The 23,431-nt window shown below is 37.2% G+C and overlaps 1 protein-coding gene and 1 long non-coding RNA gene across 4 annotated transcripts in view; one reads left to right on the top strand and one right to left on the bottom strand.

The window, feature by feature from the left end:
* The window catches only part of LOC138151712 (uncharacterized), a 45,876-nt gene extending 32,399 nt beyond the window's left edge, over nt 1-13,477 (top strand). For both annotated transcript variants that reach the window (XR_011165893.1, XR_011165892.1), the window contains exon 4: nt 9,797-13,477. This is a non-coding gene — a long non-coding RNA (uncharacterized lncRNA). The remainder of the gene's footprint in view (nt 1-9,796) is intronic.
* Nucleotides 13,455-23,431, bottom strand: part of NDUFS1 (NADH:ubiquinone oxidoreductase core subunit S1) — a 386,086-nt gene continuing 376,109 nt past the window's right edge. For both annotated transcript variants that reach the window (XM_069075298.1, XM_069075299.1), the window contains 5 exons: nt 22,829-22,983; nt 16,518-16,693; nt 15,157-15,291; nt 14,978-15,050; nt 13,455-13,810 (listed from right to left, as the gene is read on the bottom strand). In XM_069075298.1, coding sequence (XP_068931399.1) covers nt 13,719-13,810; nt 14,978-15,050; nt 15,157-15,291; nt 16,518-16,693; nt 22,829-22,983 — 631 coding nt within the window. In that variant the 3' untranslated portion in view covers nt 13,455-13,718. The remainder of the gene's footprint in view (nt 13,811-14,977; nt 15,051-15,156; nt 15,292-16,517; nt 16,694-22,828; nt 22,984-23,431) is intronic.

Here is a 23,431-nt window from a genome sequence, read left to right as displayed (position 1 = left end):
CATTGTGGCTGGCCCCAGACTCTACTTCCCACCCTTGAGCCTATCAAAATATCAATCCACCCTTGAACTGGCCTAGCCCACCTCTGTCTGTAGTCTCCAGCAACTTTCCACCCTTAATCACTCATTGACCTCATTAACTCCTCCTGAAGGCCCTCCCCAAACTCCTCCTCTAGACCACCCCTAGATTCCTCCCACAACCTTCTGGTGTGAGATCTCCATAAAATTTTCTAGCATGGACTGAGAAAAATGACTATGTCTCTCTTAATAACCAATTCTTAATATTCAGGCGATTCAGGATTTTTTCCCTTTCTATTTCCTCATTCTAAACTGGGTCAAATCAGCTCCTGAAGAAAAGGACTGATAATTAGATTGGATTTTAACATCCTCCTCAATCTTGTTCAGACCTCACCAACTAGTAAAGATTAGTTCTGATTAAAGAGTAAAAAGAATTTATTCTGGGTGAATCTTGGTCCATTGTGTTCTCAGATTTGGATGTGGGAGATGTGTGTGGAGATCCTTTTCCCTAAGCTCAGGTAGTTTAGGTGTAAGTGAAATCTAAGTCATGTCCACTAGCCCCTCATTAAAAAAGATCTGCCTCTCATTATAACATTCTTCTCATTTATTGTTAACTAATCAAAGTTGATTGCTGTTTTGATAGATCACTTTTTTTTTTTTAAAGCAATTGGGGTTAAGTAACCTGCTCACCACCAGTTATTTCTGGGTGTGGTGCTAAGTATCAGAGCCCAGATTCGATCTTACATCATCCCAACTCTGGGGCCAGTGCTCTTACTCGCTGCGCTACCTGGCCGCCCCCATGGTCCACTTTTCTAAGGTCATAAGAAGCATCATTAGGCTGCCATGATCCATCTTTGGTTCAGGAGGGAGGGCTGAATGACCAATCCTTTTATTAATTATTCAGTAACCATAATTAATAAAATGATTAATTATCCAGACATTACGTCTCTCCAAGTTTTCATACATAACAAAACAAAATACTGTGTAATGATAATGACCACAATCAATCACAGAGACGGTTGTGAAATATTCACACACACACACATCTAGGTGACAGGGTGGCAGAGCACCAGGCTGGGAGTCATGAAAACTAGCCATGTGACCCATACATAGCAAATTGTTATTTTCCTTAGTATCATCTGTAAAATAGAGATGATAATATACCTATATTCCAAGGTTGCTGTGAAGATCAAATGGGATAATAATTGGAAAACCCTTAGCACAGTGCCTGGCACATAGGAATGTTAGCTATCATCTCCATCAATGATGAGGTACAGGTTCTGGGAAACCCCTTGAACAAACAATCTCCCTGATGTCATGGTCCTCTTTGAGAATGCAGGACATACACAACAGCCTCTGCCTCACATTGAGAAAGCAAGAAAAATAAAACTCCTACAAACATATATAGTCAAGCAAAACAAATTTCCACATTGGCCATGTCAAAAAAAAAGTTTTAATCTGTTCTCTGAGTCATCACTTCTCTGTTGGGACCTGGACACCATGTTTCATTGTGAGTCCTCTAGAATTATATCTTTACAATATTGTTATTATTATACAAATCATTCTGGTTCTACCTATCTCATTCTGCATTAGTTCATACATGTTTTCCCAGGTTTCTCTAAAATTGTTCCTTTCATCATTTCTTCCAGCATAATTGTAATCCATCACATTCATATGCCACAACTTGCTTAGCCATTCTCCAACTGATGGATGCTTCAGTGGTTTCCAAGTCTTTGTTACCATCCCATCCCCACCCCACCCCCCAGCTTCTATAGCTATTTTCTGCATATTGGAACTTTATCTCTTCCTTTGACAGTTAATTTGTCAGTCTGATGGGTATGAGGTAAAACCTCAGAGTTGTTTGAATTTGCATTTCTCTAATTATTGATTTAATGATTTTTTTCTTATGGTTATTGATAGCTTGATTTCTTCCTCTGAAAACTGTTTCTTCATAGCCTTTGACCATTAATCAATTAGGGATGGATTTTATTATAAATTTTAATCCTTTTCCTATAAATCTTGGAAATAAGACTTTTATCAGATAAAGTTGCTAAGATTTTCCCATTTACCTGCTTCACTTCTAATTCTAGATGTATTGGTGTTTTTCTTGGACAAAAATTTTATATATCCATTTTTGCCTTTTGTGTACATCTCCATCTTTTGTTTGGTCATGAATCTAATTCTCTCCATAGATGCGACAAGTGATATCTTACTTGCTCCTCTAATTTATATATGATGTAACCCTTTAAGTCTAAATGTATACTCATTTGGAGCTTATCTTGGTATACTGTGTAAGATCTTATTCTATAATTAATTTCTACCAGACTTCTTTCCTGTTTTCTCAACAGTGTGTTTTTTGTTTGTTTTTTTTTAATTAAATAGTGAGTTCTTGCCTCAATAGCTGGGATCTTTTGGATTTCTCTAGAACTAGGCTACTATGCTCATTTGCTTCCTTATACTCTATACTCAATCTTTTCCACTGATCATCCTCTCTTCTTCTTAACCAGTGCTGAGTCGTTTTGATAATTACTGCTTAGTGGTTTATTTTGAGATCTGGGACTACTAGACCCCACTCCCACTGATGTTCATTAGTTCCTTTGATCTTCTTGACCTTTTGTTCTTCCAGATTAATTTTATTCTTTTTTTCTAGTTATATAAAGCAGTCCTTTGGTAGTTTGATTGGTATAAGACTAAATAAGTAAATTAATTTAGATTATATTGTCAGTATATTGACTTGGTTTAACCAAGGGCAATTAATATTTTTCTAATTATTCAAATGTCTTTGTGCAAAGAATGTTTTATTATCATGTCCATATAGTTCTTCTGTGTATCTTGTTAAGTAGAATACCAAGTATAAGATTTTCTACAATTATTTTGGATGGGATTTCTCTATCTCTTTCTGCTAGATTTTGTTGATAGTATGTAAAAATGCTGGTACTTTATACAGGTTTATTTTCTATCTTATGTTCAATTTTACTAAGGTTGTTAATTATTTCAATTAAAGTTTTAATTGGATGGCTAGATTTCTTGAAGTAAACCATCATATCCCCTGTAAAAGGCACTATTTTTTTTCCTTCTTTTCCTAGACATATAACCTTAGTTTCTTTTCTTTTTTTGGGGTAGTATTGCTATAGCTAGCATTTCTATTACTATGGTAATGGTGATGATGAACATCCTTACTTTGTCCATGACCCTAGTTTCCCTAATGGAAAAGGCCACTAGTTTTTCTCCATTGCAGATAACACTGGGTCTTGGTTTTAAATAAATGCTGCTTGTAATACTAAGGAAAGATCAGTTTCTTCCTATAATTTTTAACTAAAAAAAAAAAAGACCTAGGAATAGGTATTGTTTCTTGTTAAATGGTTTTTTTCTGCATCTATTGATACAGATTGATATTGATTTTTCTTCATCTGATTTTTATTAGTCCTGTTATTAATATGATTAGATGTATTTATAGTTTTCCTAATATTGAGCCAGCCCTGAATTCCTGGCATTAATATAGCCTTGTCACAGCATATAATCTTTCTGATTCTTGCTAATATTTTGTTTAAATTTTCTTGTTTGTAAGCCTATCATCCTTTGTCTTCTAGAATATTGTATTCCAGCCCTCCCCTTCTTTATAGTGGTGGCTGCTACATTTCGTGTGATTTTGACTATGACCTGAAAACTTTGGATTTTTAAGTATTTTGGTATTTGAATTCTTTCTGACTGCTTTCAGCATTTTTTCTTTGACTTGGTAATTCCAGATTTTGACTGTAATATTCCCAAAGGTTTTCATTTTAGAGTTTCTTTCAGGATGTGACTAATGGATTTTTTCAATTTCTATTTTGCCTTCTGGTTCTAAGAGATCCAGGCAATTTTCTTCTATGAATTCTTTGAATATGGTGTCTACAATCTTTTTTTGTCATAGTTTTAAATTTAGAAATTATCTTTCCTCAATCTGCTTTCCAGGTCAATCACTTTTACTGTGAGATATCTTGCATTTTTTTCTATTTTTTCCCCTGCCCATTGATTTTCAAAATTATTTCTTGTTTTATGGAGCTACTTGCTTCTATTTGGTCAATTATAATTTTCAGGTGATTTTTTTTTTGCTTGCATAAGGATTGTTCCTCTTGTTCCAAGCTGTTAATTCTCTTTCCAAATCTTTCTTTCATTGCTCTCAATTCTTACCCCATCTCTCATCTAGTGCTTCTATTTGTTTTATCATTTCTAAAGTTTTTTTTTTTAATCTTGCTTCATCATAGTTATTCTGGTTGCACTTGTCTACACTCTTTTCCTTTGAGGCTTTGCTTGTAGATATGCTGAAGTCCTTTTCTTCCAGGTTTGTGTTTTCAGTCAGCTCTTTGTGGTGGTTTTCTGATTTTATATTTTTGTTTGCTCATTCTTCTAGCCTACTTTCTGATATAGGATATTATGTTAGGGCTGGGTTCTACACACTTCTTGGGGAATATCTTGGTTGACATTTTGTCTTCTAGATTCCTGCTGCTTTCTTAGGAGATAATGAATGTTCTGTGATTCTAGGTTCTAAAGGACAGCTCAGGTTCAAGGACCTGAAATCTTTCAGTGCCACCAAAGTTTTCTGAACTAGGACAAAATTTGATTTCTGTTCTGTTCTGTTCTGAGCTGTGCAAGTTCCTTACCTGGGTTTAGGTCTGTGTAAAATTCCTATTTGTCTGGTTGGAAACTTTAGTAGACTGCTGCTGGTTTCAATAATTATCATATTGTTCTTTTTTTAGGGGGTGAGGCAATTGGAGTTTAGTGACTTGCCCAGTCATACAGCTAGTAAGTGTCAAGTGTCTGGTCAGAGGCCTTATTTGAACTCAGGTCCTCCTGACTTCAGGACCAGGGCTCTATCCATTGTGCCACCCAGCTGCCCCGATTTCAATCATTATTAATTGGCTGGAAACTGTAGGTTCATAATGAGAGAACTATAGACTACCCTTTGGTCTGAGATTCCTGCCCGTGGTTATTCTTCTGCTCTAAGATTGGGCTGGAGACTGAAGCTGATTATGACTTGCTTCTGAACTGGTTACCTGCTCAGTACAGGTGACTGTGACCTGTGTACCACTCCTTATCCTGGCCACAAACCCCTTCCTCAGTCCACTAATGATCCATTACTTGGAGCTGGAAAATAAGTGCCAGAGTTGCCCGGTAACAACTGTTCCTATATGAGATCTCTTCTTGCCCCTAGCTATAGTCTCTGTCCTCTTTCAGTCTCTGTGAACTTGAATGCTGAAGCTGCACAGTTCTGGCCAAACCCTGTCCCCAGTGTCCACAAGCCTCTCTGTTCTGATATGTTGACCTGCTGGAGAAATGACTCACTCTGATTTTTTTTTCTTGAATTTCCCCATCAGGACTTGGTCTAGTGTACTTTCTAGATCTTTGTGGAGGAGGTGTGGGGGAGAGCTCAGCTGTTCTTCCTGTTACTTCCGCATCTTGGCTCTGGTCCCAAAGATGGAGGCTCATCTATTTCATCATCTGTGCTCAGAAACCAAGATTGATCATTGTGATTAATCTTGAGTTTGGCTACTTTTAAATTAATTTCATTTACATTATTATAGTCTTTATGTATAATGTCCTGTTGGTTCTGCTTTCTTCACTCTACATTTAAGCTCATACATTTCTTTGTTTCCCTGAATTCCAAATCCTTGTCATGTAGAATGACAATTCATTCAGAACTGGTGTAAGGCCCTCTGACCAACTATATCTGAGGAAATGACACTCAAGATTTTTCAGTTTGATGCATTGCCTTCCAAGTCTAAACAATAAAGCAAAATACTCAAGCAAATCTGGGAACTCTTTTATGCCTCAGAAATTTGAGTGCAACATGGGTGGATATTAAATAGAGCCTGGTTAAACACCTTTCATGATCTGCTGATTATCTCCATTAGAATTTTAATTACCCATTTGAGTCATTCTATCTACTCTCTTCCTATACTTCCTCCAAGAGCTGGTTGAAAAGCCATCTCAAAGGTGGGGGAGGCTAGGTGGCACAATGAATAGAGTACCAGTCCTGGAGTCAGAAGGTCTGAGTTTAAATCCTGTCTCAGACACTTAACACTTACTTGCCATGTGACCGTGGGTAAGTCACCTAACCCCAATTGCCCTGCCTTCCCCCTACAAAAAAGAAAAGAAAAGCCATCTCTGCTTTAAAGCCATCTCTGCAACTTTCCAATGGAAGTCATTGCTTCCTTCTCTGAACTACCACATCACCACTTTTTATCTATCATTCCTTCTAGCTTGCATGTGTTATGCCTTATCTCCCAGACTAGACTGGAAGTTGCTTTGGGGCAAGGACCAAGTCTTAAGTAAACTTTGTATCTCCCTAGCACCATAGTACAGTGCTCTACTGAATAAGGACTTAATCAATGTTCAATAGAATTGCAAATTATGGACAGCTAACTAATAACCCTGGTTTATTGCTATGAGCACTAGACTCAGAGCCCTAGAACTTTGGGTCAATCCTAGGTCTTATATTTGCTAACTTTGCAATGTCAGGCAAGTCATTTACCCCTGAGTCTCAGTTTCAGCCTCCACAAAATGAGGATTTATCTGCACTATTGCCCTCATGGGACTGGTGTGAGAAAAGTGTTTTACAAATCCTACAATGCTATAGAAATGTCAGATTATTGCTCCCTGACTCACTCGAGTCCTATTATGTCCCTCAGCATGATGAAGTGATGACTCTGGGGTGCTAAAGAACAAACAGACTCTATCAGGTGGGGAAAGGCTTCAGGTGTGTACAGGCTGAGTGGATGGACTGTGACAGGTCTCTCTTCTGAGCACCATCCTAAGAGGTTCAGAGGCCTCTTGTCAGGTTGGGTGATGGATTTTTTTTGGCAACAAAATAACTCAAACCATTTATAGAGTTGTAGAGGACTGAGATTTGCTTGGGGGAACATCCACACTGGTAAAATCACAAGTCCTTTACATATGTTAGTGAATGAAAGAAATGTCAAGAACTCATCTAGAAAATTGGTGAGATGTTAATTATCACCATTAGAATTTTAGCACTTTTCCCTTCCTATGCATACCTCTTTCAGGCCTCTGGACCCAAAGGATATTTGTTCAACACATATTCATTAATAATAAAAGTGATGATATAGAAAATTTACAACTATTGTATTTTAGCACATCTTTAGGTAACAAATTTTTTCAAACTACATTAACACATCAACTAATTGTGATTCCTAGAACATCTGCCACTGCTTGCCTTTTTCCAAAATTTACAAGTCTACATTAATGCCAACTTAACTTGATTATTTTTTAAATGTTCTAACACTGTCAAAGAGCTCTGGAGATATGAAGTGACAAAATTATCCATTTAAAAAAGCAATATAACTTAATGGTATAGATTGTCTCAAAGGGGCATGCTCTAGATCTTATAAATTTGAAATGCCAGTTCCAAGTAAATTAGTCTTTAGTGATGCCTGACATAATTTGTAAAGGTTTTACATTTATTGTAAATATTAAAATATTTTGGAAATAACCTCTCTCACATGTACTTAAAAGTCACAAGAAACTCCATGTTCTTAATTCAGTATTGGTAGTCAGAATTGAGGTAAAGTATTGCCTTTCACTTTGACTACCCTTGTGGACTTGGGTAAGGTAGGTTAGTTAGGCCAGTTAGGCAGTAAAATGCTGAATAAACTGACTGTTCATGGTACCATTAACATAGGGTTTTTATTTAATCTACTTTCTAAAGAAATGTTAAGGGATCCCCAATTGATAAATGGTTAAAGGATATGAACAGGCAATTTTCAGATGAAGAAATTAAAGCTATCTATAGTCATATAAAAAATGCTCCAAATCACTATCGATTAGACAAATGCAAATTAAAACAACTCTGAGGTATCAGAGTGTCACGTCACAACTATCATATTGGCTAATATGACAGAAAAGGAAAATGATAAATGTTGGAGAGGATGTGGGAAAATTGGAAAACTGATGCATTGTCGGTAGAGTTGTGAACTGATTGAATCATTCTAGAGAGCAATTTGAAACTATGGGGAAAGGGCTATAAAACTGTACATACCCTTTGTTCCAGCAATACCACTTTTAGGTTTGTATCCCAAAGAAATCAGAAAAATGGGAAAAGGACCCACATGTACAAAAATATTTATAGCAGCTTTTTTTTTGTGGTGGCAAAGAATCGGAAACTGAGGGGATGCCCATCAATTGGGGAATGACTAAACAAGTCATGATAAATAAATGTAATAGAATACTATTGTACTATAAGAAATGATGAGCAGGTGAATTTCAGAAAAACCTGGAAAGACTTATAGAAACTGATGCTGAGTGAAATGAACAGAACCAGGAAAACATTGTGCATAGTAACAGCAACGTTGTGTGATGATCAACTATGATAGACTTAGCTCTTCTCATCAATACGACAATGATCCAAGACAATTCTAAAAGACTCATGATAGAAAATACTATACATATCCAGAGAAAGAACTACAGAATTCGAATGCAGATCAAAGCAGACTGTTTTCCCTTTTTTTCTTTCTCATGATTTTTCCCTTTTGTCCTGATTTTTCTTTTATATGACATGACTAATGTAAAAATATGTTTATATGATTGTACATGTATAACCTATATCAGATTGCTTGCCAGCTTGGGTAGGGGAGATGAGGAGTAAGGGAGAAAAATTTTGGAAATCAAAATCTTACAAAAGTAAATGTTGAAAACTATGTTTACAATTAGAAAAAATAAAATACTATTATGTGGAAAAAAATAAAACAGACAATAAAAAAATTAAGGGAATTTTAATGGTCTATTTTTAGATAAAAGGTAGTATGCTTATGAATACATGTATTTCCTTCTTATTCGAAAGAATTTTATTTGAATTTACATAGTATTTTATTTTAGGCAGAAACATTCCATTCTACTGTGTGTTTGTGTGTGTGTACTTACCAGTCTGAAAGGAGCCCAGTTTTCCATAGGAGGGCCAACATATGGATGGCATATCTCCCTCAATTCTAGTACCTTCCCTCTGTGATTATGAACTATTTATCCTGTATAAACAACAATATAGTTATATACATATCTTCTGCATTAAACTGGGAGCTGCTTGCTTGAGAGCAGGTGGTTTTTTGTTTTGTTTTGTTTTGGTCTTTGTATCCCTAGCACTTGGCACAGGGCCTGACCCATAGTAAGCACTTGATAAATGGTTGTTAACTTGACTTTTTCCTTGGGAGCTCTCTTGTTCCCCAGCTCCATGAAGACCTCTACTCCCTGCTCTTCACCTCATTTTTCTGCAGGTCCATACCATCAGAAAAGTATAACTGCTACTCCTACCTATCCTTAACCCCCAACGATCCTGTTTCTCTACTTCCTTTCCACCTCCCCTCCATCCAATTATTTTTGTTCCAGTTAAAAATATTTCCAGTTATATATCTGCTATTGTAAGTTCCTTGAGGAGAGGGGAGTGTCTTAATCATCTTTTTTCTCTTCCCCAGTGCCTAGCACTGTAGGAGCTCAATAAGTGTTTGAGGAATGAATGATGATTCAAGGCATTTCCCATGCATACACACTCCCCAAAGTCCAAGTTACTTTAAGCATAAAAAAGATGTTAGGAAGGGATTAACCTTTAAAATGTGCTATACATGGAATCTTTTACTTGAGTTTTTGTTTGTACTCATTTTTCATATGGCCCTTTGGTAAGGGTTTGTAATGACAGTCTCTGACATCTAAATAAAAGTTATGTACACAGTGTTAACTTACTAAAACATGTTTCCACTGCTTTAGTTGCTAAGCTTCTTTATTTTCCCTCCCCTAGATCACATAAAGACTGATGCAGCAATTTATTTGGATGACCATAATAAAGCTGGCAGCTAGCACTGGCCTAAGGTTTTCTGCTGGAGAAAGAAACCAACTGTCTGCATTTACATATTCCTGAAACTCCCATAGTTGGTATAGGCCAGAGGTAGGGAGTTTCCCCTTCCAGCAGCCCTCCGGAAAAAGATATTCAGTGAAACTGGTAAAACTCCATCACAATTGATCTTGGCAAAGAAGGATTCTACATAAAAATAAAATGATTTCCGTGCCCCTAAGGATGGCCCTAGTAGCCAGTTAACCTGGTTGGCCTTTCTTGGGCCAGTCGTTTCATTAAAAAAAAAAAAAACACCATTTTTTTCTCATCCATAAAATGCTCTAAGATCCCTTCTAGTTAACAATATTTTGTTCATTTTTATAATAAATCCTCTACAATGGAGGCTGTACAATAAATGCTTAATCTGGTGCTTTTGCGTGCAATAAATAAAAACAAGTATCTCTTTTTGTTTTGCAAATGGCCCTTAAGCAGCAGTTCCTTCCAAAGTCCCTCTCTCCTTTTCACCAGAGTCCACACGATTTAAATACCTGTTAAAGTGGCCAGATGTGGCTAAAATGAAACAATACCTACAAAAGGCAGCATTTATATGGCACCTACAGCATACCAGGCATTTTCTTATCTCATTTGATTGCCACAACAGCTCCATTTGACAGTTGAGGAAACCAAGTTCTCTTGAGGCAAAACAGAGGTTAAGTGACTTGTCCAGTGTTTCACTGCTAGTTGCTTTCAGAAATCATATTTGACTTGGGTCTCTCTGACTTTAAGCTCACTGCTCAAGCCACTGTGCAACCAGCTCCCTCAGGAGCTAGGGGAATGCCTTATCCTTATCCTTTATGGTACCAGCCTTGTTCTATGGAATCTAAGTATTGTTTTCTTGCCAATTCTCTTGGAAGATGGATTTAGCTAAAGTTCAACCCTGAGCTTTAGATTTTGCAAATGTGATTTCAAGTCAGGAAATATATGTCTCTAATGTGTACCCATGCTATGGTCCAGCAGTGGTGACAACCCAAGACCTTTGTTAAAAATAGAATTAACAAAATAATCTTTAGGTCTTAGTGGTGTTTTTTCAAAACTAGCTTTTACTTGTAAATAGATTTGTTTCTTGAACCAAGGAAGTCATCATGCTTTGTTTCTTAGACTTCTTCAGAGGTTGACATTCTTGCTTCCTCCAGAGCCTCTAATTTCACTGATGGTATTCTTAATTGCTTTTAAAAAAGTAAAGTGTTTTTGGATAGCATTTGTTTGTAGACCATCCATTTATCCTTAACCTACCTTGTAACAAAGAAAAACAGCTAACATGTAAATACTTCAATTCACATCTATAGGACCCCCCACCTCCATCTCTTATCAGTTTTGTTTCCTTATTATTTCACTGACTTGAAATTGGTGGTGACAATTGAATGAGAACTCCCTGAATATTTACATCGTTGTAGTAATTTTGTATACAGTCGGCTTGATATATTTGCCCAGTGGTGGAATATCTTGATCAGTAGGTATGAACACTTTAGGTATTCACACACAATTCCAAACTGTTTTCCAAAAAGTTTGAACAAATTCTTCCTATAAGCCATGCATCAGCCTTTTCTCATCTTTTATCATTTTTGTAATTTTGAGCTACGTGAGGCAAAAACTTGGGGCTGTTTTAATTTGGAACAATCCTTCACATTTATAATCCTCCTCAGTACTATATGTTAATATTGTCGGATTACTTACCTATTCATGTCTTCTTTTTAAAGTACATTCTCATCCTTCCTAGGCTGGTATAGATAGTATTCTCTTCCTTTAGGCCCCTTTTAACATTATGTACATCTACAGTCACCTTAATATTTAACTGTATATTTATGAAGTATGACTATAAAATGCTAAGACCAACATTTCTCTGTGGCGTGATGAATCATTCAACCGACAGATTATATTGCAGTGGGTAAAAAACCCACTAGATTGTGGGAATCAAGAGATCTGGATTTTAATCATAGGTATGTCACAAGCTCTGGGACCTTGGACAAATCAGTTAATTACTCCATTTTCTTCACCTATAAGGGTGTTGGGCTAGATGTTCTTAATGTACTCTCCAGTAGTAAAATCCTATCAAGTATTAGACCAAGTATTTTCCAGCTATGACTTGAAAGTTGTCATTGACATCATTCCTTAAGCTTGAGGCAAAAATCTTACTTCTAGGAATAATGGATTTTGAACTGAAAGGAGCCTTAGAGATGCAATCCAGAGGTCAAGGACCTGTTTTACAAAAACAACACTGTAACTTAACTCCAATTTTAAAATAGAAAAAAACATTCTTAGCTTGGGGGTGGGGCCTACAAAGACGGGTGGCAGACCTTGCTGTTGGTTTGCCAACCTCTGCGGTATCTAAGCCCAGCCCTCTTAATTACAAATGAAGAACAGAGAGGTAAGGTGATTTGCCCAGGGCCTCAGTGAATTAAGGGAAAAGCTAGGACTCAAGCCTCATCATTCAGCAGGTTCCAGACCAACATTTATTTGGGGACAGCCCTTCCCTTGCTTGTACACTTTACATTTTCTGGTGAAATTTAGAAATGATTTTTGAATGAAGTTTAAATCTGACATAATTAATAGCAACTGTGGGTATACTGGGTAAATTTTGAAGTGATACCTAATATCAAATGGAATAAGGTCTGTGGATGCAAGAGTTGCTGTTAGAGAGTGGACAAGGATACTGTTTTTTTGTTTTCATAACAAGACTGATGATTCACAATTCAAAGGATCTCTCTGGTATATCAGGAAAACCAATGGTCTCCCACATCTAGGGTGATGGACTTTATCACTATATGCAAAAACGAAAGTTTTCTTTTTTTTCTATTCTAACTTTCTTTTACTTTCTCTTTGCCATGACAATGGAAGGTTATGAAAACTGATGACTTTGTCTTCCAATACTAACACACTTGACCAGGGACTTAAAAGACTGTGGTTAAATAATAAGGAAGATGTGATCATAACTAGTTTCATTTGTATTCCTTGAACTATGACTTAGTTTATTCTGGGTCTCTGTTTTTCTATTTGTATTAGCCTCTTTATCTCTTGTAAATTCCCTTACCTGCCTTACCCTCACAAAAATCTATTATACACAAAGTGCTGTACAGCAATTAGACAAAAAAGATAGGATGAATGTAGGAAGGAAAATGTAGTTATCAGTAAAACTTGCAAATGTAAATTCCTAGGAAAAATGGATCACAACTGCCTAAAATGGACATATTCAATATGTACTTCTAATATATCAAAGAATTGTTCTAAAAATGACATAGAATGCTTAAATATTTTTAGCTATAATGTAAAGTTCCTAGCCCTAGAAAGGTCACATGGCTATTTTGCGTGTGTGTTTGGATGCTAAGTGTCTGAGGTCAGATCCAAACCCAGGTCCTCCTGACTCCAGGGCCGGTGCTCTATTCACTGTGCCACCTAGCTGCCCCAAAAGAGATGATTTTTACCTTTTGCCCCCACCCACATTTTATCCCTGTAATAAATTAACTGACACATGAAGATAAAACAAAAATTTTTCAGTTCTTGTTTTCAGGATTTTCTTTGTATTTGCTTTTATAAAGACTTATTAAATCTTTGCTCTCACACAAAAGAATATCCATATTTGTATTTAATAAACTATGTAATTAACCATGTTTGTACACAACTGAACATTTCAAATGCATAAATCTTTCTCAATACAGTAAGCTCTTTGTTGAATATAATTTCCAAGTAAGCACTGGTGTATAAAACCTTAAATATTACATTATTCAGACTGTTTTTATAGAGTGATGAACCTCTAAGGGATCATCACAACATAATTTTGTCTTTGTTAGCTATTTGCAGCAAAACTGGGTTTCCATTCATTGTGTGTGATGTTTCAGCATATGGACGGCTCCTCTACAGCTTGAGCACCCTCAGTTACAGCTTTCACACACTTGGCCATTGTCTGTGATGCTCTGCTAATAGGATCTGTGAAGATATTGAGAAAATATTGTATTTATTTATTTTTAAATAAAAGGCATAAAGTCAGTCTGGCTTAGAAAAGGTTAAGTTGGGGTCAATGTACTATGTACACTTCGGAGGCTATAATGTCAACCTATATATATTTTTTAAAGCAATTGGGATTAAGTAACTTGCTCAAGGTTACACAGCCAGTTATTTCTGGGTGTGGTGCTAAGTATCTGAGCTCAGATTCGATCCCAGGTCATCCCAACTCTGGGGCCGGTGCTCTTACTCGCTGTGCTACCTGGCTGCCCCTCACACAATATATTTTGAAGATAGGGAGCTTATCACAGGATATCTTATTAAAATGTAATGTTTTATATACATATACTTGTTTATTATTACATATTTAAATATGTTTATATGTAATATATATTTATATATACTTTCATATGCTATCAGGTAGGTGATCAGTCACAATGACCCAATAATACTACTTCATCTTTGGCCTAGATACTTGATCTATTTCTCTAATATTCTGACCTTCAATATATTTAATATATCTCACTTAAATAGAGGGCATGATAAATTTAGTGTGGACCCTGAAAGTCAGATGAGTTTTCAGTTTTCAAATGTTACCATAGGATATTGGTTTCCAACCTCAGAGACCAAAATTAGAGTCACCAAGGGTATTGAGCAAGATCTTGAAAGATCCTCTGGAAATGCTTACAGTAGCAGCTAAGCAGATTTGGCCAGGTACTTACTTCCTGGACCACATATAGAGTAAGTAGAAATTCTAGTGGCCAACTCACTATGGCTCCTGGGATCTGTTTAGACTTTAACCTATATTCCTTAACATTTAAAAAAAAAAAACAAATGTCCCTTAATTCACTTTACTTTATCTTAAAGCTCCAAAAAACCCTGCCCAGTAGTTACTTCAAAAATATTACCTTAAATTTTATACTTGAAATCATTTCACTATTTCTGGATTTTTAGAATGAAACCTGTGCTAGGGAGTGATTCAAATAAATTTCACTGACTGAAAAGACCAGTTAATAACTTCTAGTATTCAAGTATTTTTTCCTTGTTTTCCTTATTTTCTAGAACCACTGTAAAAGTAACAGCTACCAGTAGCTCTATTGACCAATCAAAAGGTAGAAAATGGATAATGAAAGTGTCTCTGCAAAGACATACCTGTCATATAGAAGTCTTTTATTGTGAGCTGAGGTGGAACAAGAGGCTGAGCAAGCAGTTCTTCATTCACTAGCTACAAAAAAAAAAAAAGAGAGAAGGGCAGAAAAATATAAGACCATTATACAATGTGATATACATTAAAACCAAACCAAATGACATCCAAGGCAAGCATTTCATACCTTCGCTAGTTCACTTGCTTCTTGGAAATAATTAGCTCCCTCTACATCATCATATCGGACCAGGTTAGGGGACACTTCTTCCAATCTATTCCTCACTTGATCCAGCGTATCATAAGGAAGAGTCATACCAGCTATCTAGAAATCACCCAGACAAAAATAAAAATCTTATTGTGATGCTAAAAAAAAAAAAAAAAGAAATGATTTTTAATTTTATTTAACGTGAACTAAGAATACTATTACAACTTGGTATTTATGTCCATCAGCTATCAACTTTTTAACCACAGGTTTGGAATACAAGAGTTATATTATCAGAGCCATAATCTACACTGATATTGCATAAATTTTTATAGGAAATTATGGTAACATAAATAATGCTGTGAGATAAGAATCAAAATTATTAGGCCCATTTTCAGATGAGGAAACTGAAGTTCTGAAAAGCTGAATGATTTCCCCACTAAACCAGGGCTATTCCAATGCCTCTGGGCAGGGCTCAAAGCCAACTGTTCTGACTGTGGGAGGGCTCTCTTCACTTTCTACTGTTTTTTCAGCTGATTGTTTTGTCTTGAGTGTAACATCCACAGACAACACGCCCTTAAAGATGAATTAAATCAGAAATGAGTGATAACTGGAGAGGCAGGAAGGGCAATTAGGTGCAGAATGTTGCATGTTCTTTCAGATGCAGTCAATATATTGATTTTGCTAAACTTTTTTTGGGGGGAAAGGGAGTCTTTTAATATAAGGCTCATGGACTGGATAGGAAGGGTATATTAAAAAATGACTGATGAAAAACAAATAGCATAAAACTTTTAAACAGAAATGAATTATTAAAGTTAAATTTGAACAAACATCTGCTCACCCTGGTGATTAATCACTTAAAATAATCATGTAGAAATTAAAATTTTGTTTCACTACATATATTTTTTCACCATAAAAGCAAATGGAGACGTAGTGATGTTATTTTTCTGTCTTTGGAAAACCTCATCAGTGCTGTATATGTCTTTAACAAAAAGGAAAGAAAAAAGAATAAGGAAGACACCAATTCTGAATGTTCAGGGTCTGAGAACACTTCTTATGTTAGAGTAGCATTTCATAGTGATTTCAGACTTTCATCTTAGACTTCTTTGAAAATCATTCCAAGGGGTGGCTAGGTGGCGAAGTGAGTAAAGCGCCAGCCCCGGAGTCAGGAGGACCTGAGTTGGGTTCTGGCCTCAGACACTTAACACCCACACAAAAATACTAGCCGTGTAACCTTGGGCAAGCTACTTAACCCCTATTGCCCTCCAAAAGGCAAAAAAAAAAATCATTCCAACCTCATGTACAATAATGTTCAAAGCCACTTTGAAATGTCTTAAAAATCACACCTCAGAGAGAGCCCGGATAATTTTCCAGTCTTCTCTTGCCATGCCAGGAGGTGTCACTGCTACTTTAGTCTGCTGAGCTCTGCCCTCTGTATTGACATAAGTAGCAGACTTTTCTGTGTAAGCTGCTCCTGGGAGTATAACATCAGCTATAGGAGCTCCCACATCACCATGATGTCCTGCCAAAACAATGAAGACAGAAAATAAATTTAAATGAAAATACTTTGATATAAAACATCAGAGTTTTTCAAGGAGAAAAAAATGAGAACTTAGTTATTACCTTCAAAATTTCATTTTGATTAGGAAAAAAATCTCTTCTTGACATAAGTTTAAAAAAAAACCCAACAACTCATTTATAGATGTTTAAATTGCACAAGGGTATTTTTCTGAGGCAGAGAGGATGAAGGGTTAGATGATACCTAAGAGGGCACCTAAGCCAACCTCCTTATTTTCCAGATGAGGAAACCAAGGCCCAAAAAAGTTAAGTCAGAAAGGTAAATGACAGTGGGATAGGATTTGAACCCAGGATTTCTAACTCCAAAGCCAATGAACTAAGGTCTTTGCACTGGATCCAAACCCTTCTATTATATTACTTCTGCTACCATTAAAAAAAGGGGGGAGAATCACTAAAGAATGGAGTCTTCACAAACATTCTGTAAAGAACAGGATTATAAATATTGCCTTTTTCTTTCATATAGTAATCTGGTTATAAAGTAACACTGTATTAAAGGCAGCAAGTCTGGAGTTAGAAGCCTTCAATCTGAATCCCCTGGCTCTGGCCACGAATGAGCTGAACTATTTATCTCTGTGACCCTAAGGGTGTTCTCTCCTATTCTCCAGGTCTTCAGCCATAAAAGAGGGGCAATACCTATACTAACAGTCTCACTCACTGTGGTGTTATGAGGGTCAAATGAATAACAACAAATGGCAGGCCTCTAATGCTTCATGTTCTTTTCCTTTATTAACTTGCAAGTTCTATGGGCTTAGATCAGGGGTGGTCTTGAGGCCACATGTGGCCCTCTAGCTCCTCAAGTTCAGCCCCCTTTGACTGAAGACAAACTTCACCTAGAAAGCCACAAGTGGCCTCCAGGCCTCGAGTTTCCCACCCCTGGCTTAGATAATTCCATTTTATTTAAAGTCTGTATTTTCCTTAGCACAGGATTTTTTGAATGAACAAATGGAAATGGGGAATAGCTTAAAAATGTGCTATAGGCAGAAGATAAATTCATCTGCAACAAAGGTAAGGGCGATTCTCTGGTTCAAAATCTTCTTGATGAAAGAATCTTAGGAGTTGAAGGGGACTTTAGAAAGGATCAAGGCTAACCCCCAACCAATGTAGAAATCCCCTCTACAAGAGTCTGTCCCAAACAGGACTTTGTATAGTTACTGAAGGGAACTACATTACAACACAAACATGCTAAGCAGATGGAATATAATTAAAGTCCAAAGAATGGGAAGAATAAAATGAAAAACCCACTCCTTTCTTTTCTTGCTTAGTGCATAAAAAGGGGTGGAAAATACCAGTGAAAAATGGGTCAGTTGTATAAAAGTAATCAGTGTACTACAAAAGGGCAAACTTGTAAACATCCCTGTTTTTATTTTCCTTCCAGTAATGAAGGCAACCTAAAAACTATCCTCCAGTCCTAATTCTCCCGCAATCCAATCCAATCAACTAGCAGATCTTGCTGATTGCTCTTTTATGTCCATTCATTTCTTTCTTCTCCTATGACCATCTTCCTCTTTCAAGCTTTCATCATTTGTTGCCTAAATTATGGCAGTAAATTTTCTCTCTACCTCAAGATTCTCTCAGTGCCACAGATGATAAAGTGATTTTCCTAAAGAACAGGTCTTACTATGTCATTTTCTGACTCAATAAACTCTAATGGTCTCCTATTGCCTGTGGGATCAAATATAAACTCAGTTTGGCACCAAAAGTCCTTTAAGTACTTGGCTCTAATTTACCTTTCAGGACTTTTTATAAATTATTCCCCTTCTAGCACTCGACTGCCTAGCCGAATTAGCCTTCTTGTTCTTCAAACATGGTCCCTCTATCTCCTGTTTTCATGCTTCTGTATAGGCTTTCCTGGAATTCCTTTTTTCTTTCAAAACAGGGCCCAGGTTCCACCTTCTACTTGAAACCTCTCTAGATTCCCCAAGCTGCCAGTGACAAAAATGGCCTATACTGATTATGTATATATACTTCTTTATGTATGTTTTTTTCAGCATTATTTATGAAATTTATTTTCTTTAAGTGTGTTGATTTATGCGATTGAGAACACTACTAAAAGAAAGGGAAAGAAAAATAAGGATAAATGCCTTTAACAATCTTAATAATTATTAATAAAAACCTTGAGGAAGAAATCATACAAAGGGAGTTAGAAGATTTCTAAATATAGGAGTGTCATGAAAGGTAAGCCAATTCATACATACACACACACACATGAATGTTTAAAAAAAAAAAGAGAGAAGGAATAAAGAAACATAGAAACAGTAAGTTATTATAGGATATAGTACCTAAAAAGAATGTCTTTAACATACAGTATTTAACACAAGGTTAGCCAGCATATCTCTATATAATTTAAAAAATATATTAAGTTGCATGGGAATAAAAGTAGTATAATAAAAACAGATTAACTGGGGTGATTTTACTAAAAAACAAACAAAAAACCTCTAGGGGGTCAAGAAAAAATAAAATCCTGAGAAGTACAAAGTCTAAAGTTAATTAACGCCCTGAGGCACAATGGTGAAGTTCTAGCTATGTGGACTGAATATTTTAAGACTCATAATGTTAAGGTATTATAGAGAAGATTCCCAAAATAGCGCTTAACAGCTAAAAGCTAACAGTCTAAAGAGATAGGTAAATGAACATTATTTCCTCTTAGCATTTTTTGCCAAGATGATATGGCCTATACTTTATTCTTTTTTTTTTTAATGCTTTATTAACTTCTGATTTACATCGTTCGTTTCCACTATTTTGAGTTACAAATTTTCTCCCCGTTTTCCCCCCACCCATCCCCCCAAAACAGCAGTCCCACTATCCCCACCTCCGATCTGCTCTCTCCCATATTTTCTCCCATACCTGTTTCAACTTTTCCAGTGGATCTCTATGCCTCAGTGCCTGTATATCTCTTTTTTTTCTTAATAACATGTAAGATGGTATTAATAATAGTATATATATATATATACACACACACATATATATACATACATATATTTGAATATTTGATTTTAAAACTTTCAATTCCAGATTCATTCCCTTCCCCCCCTGCCACCCACCCCCACTGGGGAGACAAGCAGTTCAGTATAGGTTGTACATGTGCGGCTAATGCAAAACAATAACATAGTAGATGTATTGTAGAAGACTGACTATATTTCCCTCCCTCCTATCCCACCTCCCACTTGTTCTATTCTCTGCTTTGATCCTGTCCCTTTTCAAAAGTGGGTGCTTCCAACTTCCCTCCCCCACCCAGCCTGCCCTCCCTTCCATCATCCCCCCTCACATCCCCTTCCCCCCCATTCTCCTGGAGGGTGAGATCCCCTATTTAGTGTGTATTTCCCTCCCTCCTCAAGCCAGATTCAATAGGAATAAGGTTGACTCATTCCCTTTTGCCTTCCTATTCTTCCCCTCCATTGTAACCATTTTCCCTTGCCTCTTCTGTATGAGATAGTTGCCCCACTCTGTCTCTCCCCATCTCCTCTCATTATATTACTCTCACCTCTTAATTTCACCTTTTAAGTATCATCCCTTCCTGTTAAATTGGTCCCGTGCCCTCTATCTATGTATACCTGTAAACATATATACACACATTCACATATGTATTCATATGCCCGCATACCCTCATATAAAGAGATATATATATATAATAATATATATATTTCTAAACCCTTCAACTACTGAGAAAAGTTTCATAAGTTACAATTATTGTTTTTCTATGTAGGAATGTTAATAGTTCAACTTTGGCCAGGTGGCTCAGCAAGCAAGAGCACCGGCCCCAGTACCGGGACGACCCGGATCAAATCCGGGCCCAGACACCCAGCACCACACCCAGAAACAACAACCGGCCGTGCAACCCTGAGCAAGCCACTCAACCCTGATTGCTCCAAAAAAAAAAAAAATAGTTCAACTTTGATAAGTTCCTTATGATTTCTTTTCCCTGTTTACCTTCTCATGCTTCTCTTGCTTCTTGTATCTGAATGTCAAATTTTCTATTCAACTCTGGTTTTTTCAGCAAGAATGCTTGAAAGTCCTGTATTCCACTGAATGACCATATTTTCCCCTGAAACATGATACTCAGTTTTGCTGGGTAGGTGACTCTTGGTTTTAATCCCAGCTCCCTTGACCTCCGGAATATCACATTCCAGGCCCTTTGATCCCTCAGTGTAGAAGCTGCCAGATCCTGGGTTATCCTGATTGTGTTTCCACAATATTCAAATTGTTTCTTCCTGGCTGCTTGTAATATTCTCTCCTTAATCTGGGAATTCTGGAACCTGGCTATAATATTCCTAGGAGTTTTCTTTTTGGGATCTTTTTCAGGAGGTGATTGGTTCATTCTTTCAACCTCTATTTTGCCCTCTGGTTCTAAAATATCAGGGCAGTTTTCTTTGAGAACTTCCTGGAGGATGATTTCTAGGTTCTTACTTTGATCATGGCTTTCAGATAGTCCAATAATTTTTAAATTATCTCTCCTGGATCTATTTTCCAGGTCAGTGGTTTTTCCCATGAGATATTTCACATTGCCTTCTATTCTTTCATTTGTTTGGATCTGTTTAACAGCATCTTGATTTCTCATAAAGTCATTAGCTTCCATTTGCTCCAATCTAATTCTGAAGCAATGATTCTCCTCAGTGAGCTTTTGAGATTCTTTTTCCATCTGGAAAATTCAGCTTTTTAAGGCATTCTTCTCCTCATTGCCTTTTTGAGCCACCTTTGCCCTTTGAGTCAGTCTGTTTTTTAAGGTATTATTTTCTTCAGTCAGGCTGTTGACTCTCATTTCATAATTTTCTTGCATTGTTCTCATTTCTCTTCCCAATTTTTCCTCCACTTCTCTTATCTACTTCTTAAGGTCCTCTATGGCCTGTAACCAGCTCATATTTTCCTTTGAAGCTTTTAGTGCAGGAGTTCTGACTTCACTGTCTTCCTCCTGTTCCATGCTTTGCTCCTTTTTGTCCCCAGAATAGGAATCTAATGTTGGAATCTTCTGTCTGCTTTGTTTCCTTTGCCTGGTCATGTCGCCCCTCAGTCACTTGACCCCTGGGGCTTTTGCCACAGTAGGACTCTGCCACAAGACAGGGGAGTTTTTGTCCCAAACACTGGGGTTTTCTCAGCTGCTGGAGGTATTAGATGGGTGCCCTCACTGAGGTCTCCACACACTCTGGCAAGCTGGACACACACCCCAGGACCTCTACCCTAGACTGCAATCCAGATCCAAGCAGGTTAAAGCAAAAGCGATTACCCCTCAGACTGATGCTTGGTCCCCCTACACTCTGCAGGCCAGGAGCTGAAGCTGCCACGTGGCGCTGGCAGGCTGTGCCAGCATCTCAGCGGTTTCTCGCCCCGGGGGTAAAAGCCACGCACTCCCACTTACTGGGTCCCAAAGTCAAGAATGCACTGGCCTCTCACCTTGTCCTTCACATCTATGTATTGATAAATCTGGAAAGGGCCATAGCTGCTGCTGATCTGGAGTCCCTCTGGCTGGCGGCTGGTCAGGCCCACCCTGGGGCTAAAGCCTTGGCGCGGTGCTGGGCTCAGCTCCCAGAGCGTTGCGCTGGCCGATTCCTGCCAGCCTGCCGGACTGTTCTCAGCGGGAAGTTAGCTTCTCTGTGTCATTTTGTGGGTTCTGAAGCTCCAAAGTTTGTTTAGAGTCCCCTTTTTACATGGATTGGGGAGGGTGGAAGCCAGAGCCGCGGGAGGGTCGTGCTTCTACTCCGCCATCTTGGCCTATACTTTATTCTTAAACCCTATTTCTCCAGCATTTGCACATAGCAACTTTACACATAAATTAATATTTATAGTTTACCTTGATGGCTCAAACTGTAAACCTCATAAAATTTAGGTTTATGTAAGTAGGCCTGATCTTCCAATATTCAAATGGAATAAATGTATTTTAGAACAAATAGTTTTAGGAACTATTAATTAAATTAAATATAGGAATGTTATGAAATTAAATTAATCAAAATTAAATTAATTTAAATATAAGAATGTCATTAAAAATGTCCTAATTATTAAAATACAAGAAGATAAATTTTAAGAGGGACCCTGCCTGATTGCATTGTTCCCTTCTATTCTATTCAGTTGCAATATATGTGCTAGTTACCTTGATAGACAATGAAGCAATCCTTTGGCAAATCTGAACGGGTAATGCAACCTCCATCTGCTCCCAGAAGAAACAACATTTTGGGAGGGTTCTTGCGAATTGCCTCTACTCCAGGTTTAAAACCAAGGTCCAAAGCAGCTACCTGGCTTGCTACCCTGTGGTATGACAATAAAAATTTATATTAGAATTATATGCTTTGCAGAAAATGCCTAGTTCTATTTCCATTCAATAATACCAATGTGACATTGAAAGCTCTTTCTCCTTTTTCTGGTGCATCAAAAAAATGATTACCAAGACAAAAAGTCATTTGCAATCCCTTCACTGACTATTAGGAGATGATCTGTTGGCCTCAGGTCACTGTTTTTCCATATTTCCATATTCCACAATATTTACCAAAGGATCCTAGAGAAAACTACAAAGATCTTTAACTATAATGTTCTCTGGGTGGTTCCTGTTTACCAGAGCAAGAAGTCATACATTCTCAACATATTTACAGAGGAACTATTAAGAATAGACAAAATTTTACAGACAGGCCTGGCTTAACTGCAGTTCACAGTGGAGGAAACTGGGCCTCAAAGAAGGGAAGGGATAGAGCCATCAGTG

This window comes from Petaurus breviceps, unplaced genomic scaffold, assembly GCF_028583685.1.
Source record: "Petaurus breviceps papuanus isolate PSGF00001 unplaced genomic scaffold, PetGlider_PUasm1.0 90903, whole genome shotgun sequence".
In the NCBI taxonomy this organism is placed as follows: domain Eukaryota; kingdom Metazoa; phylum Chordata; class Mammalia; order Diprotodontia; family Petauridae; genus Petaurus; species Petaurus breviceps.
The sequence above is the reverse complement of the archived record's forward strand: the minus strand, read 5'-3'. Positions and strand labels throughout refer to the sequence as shown.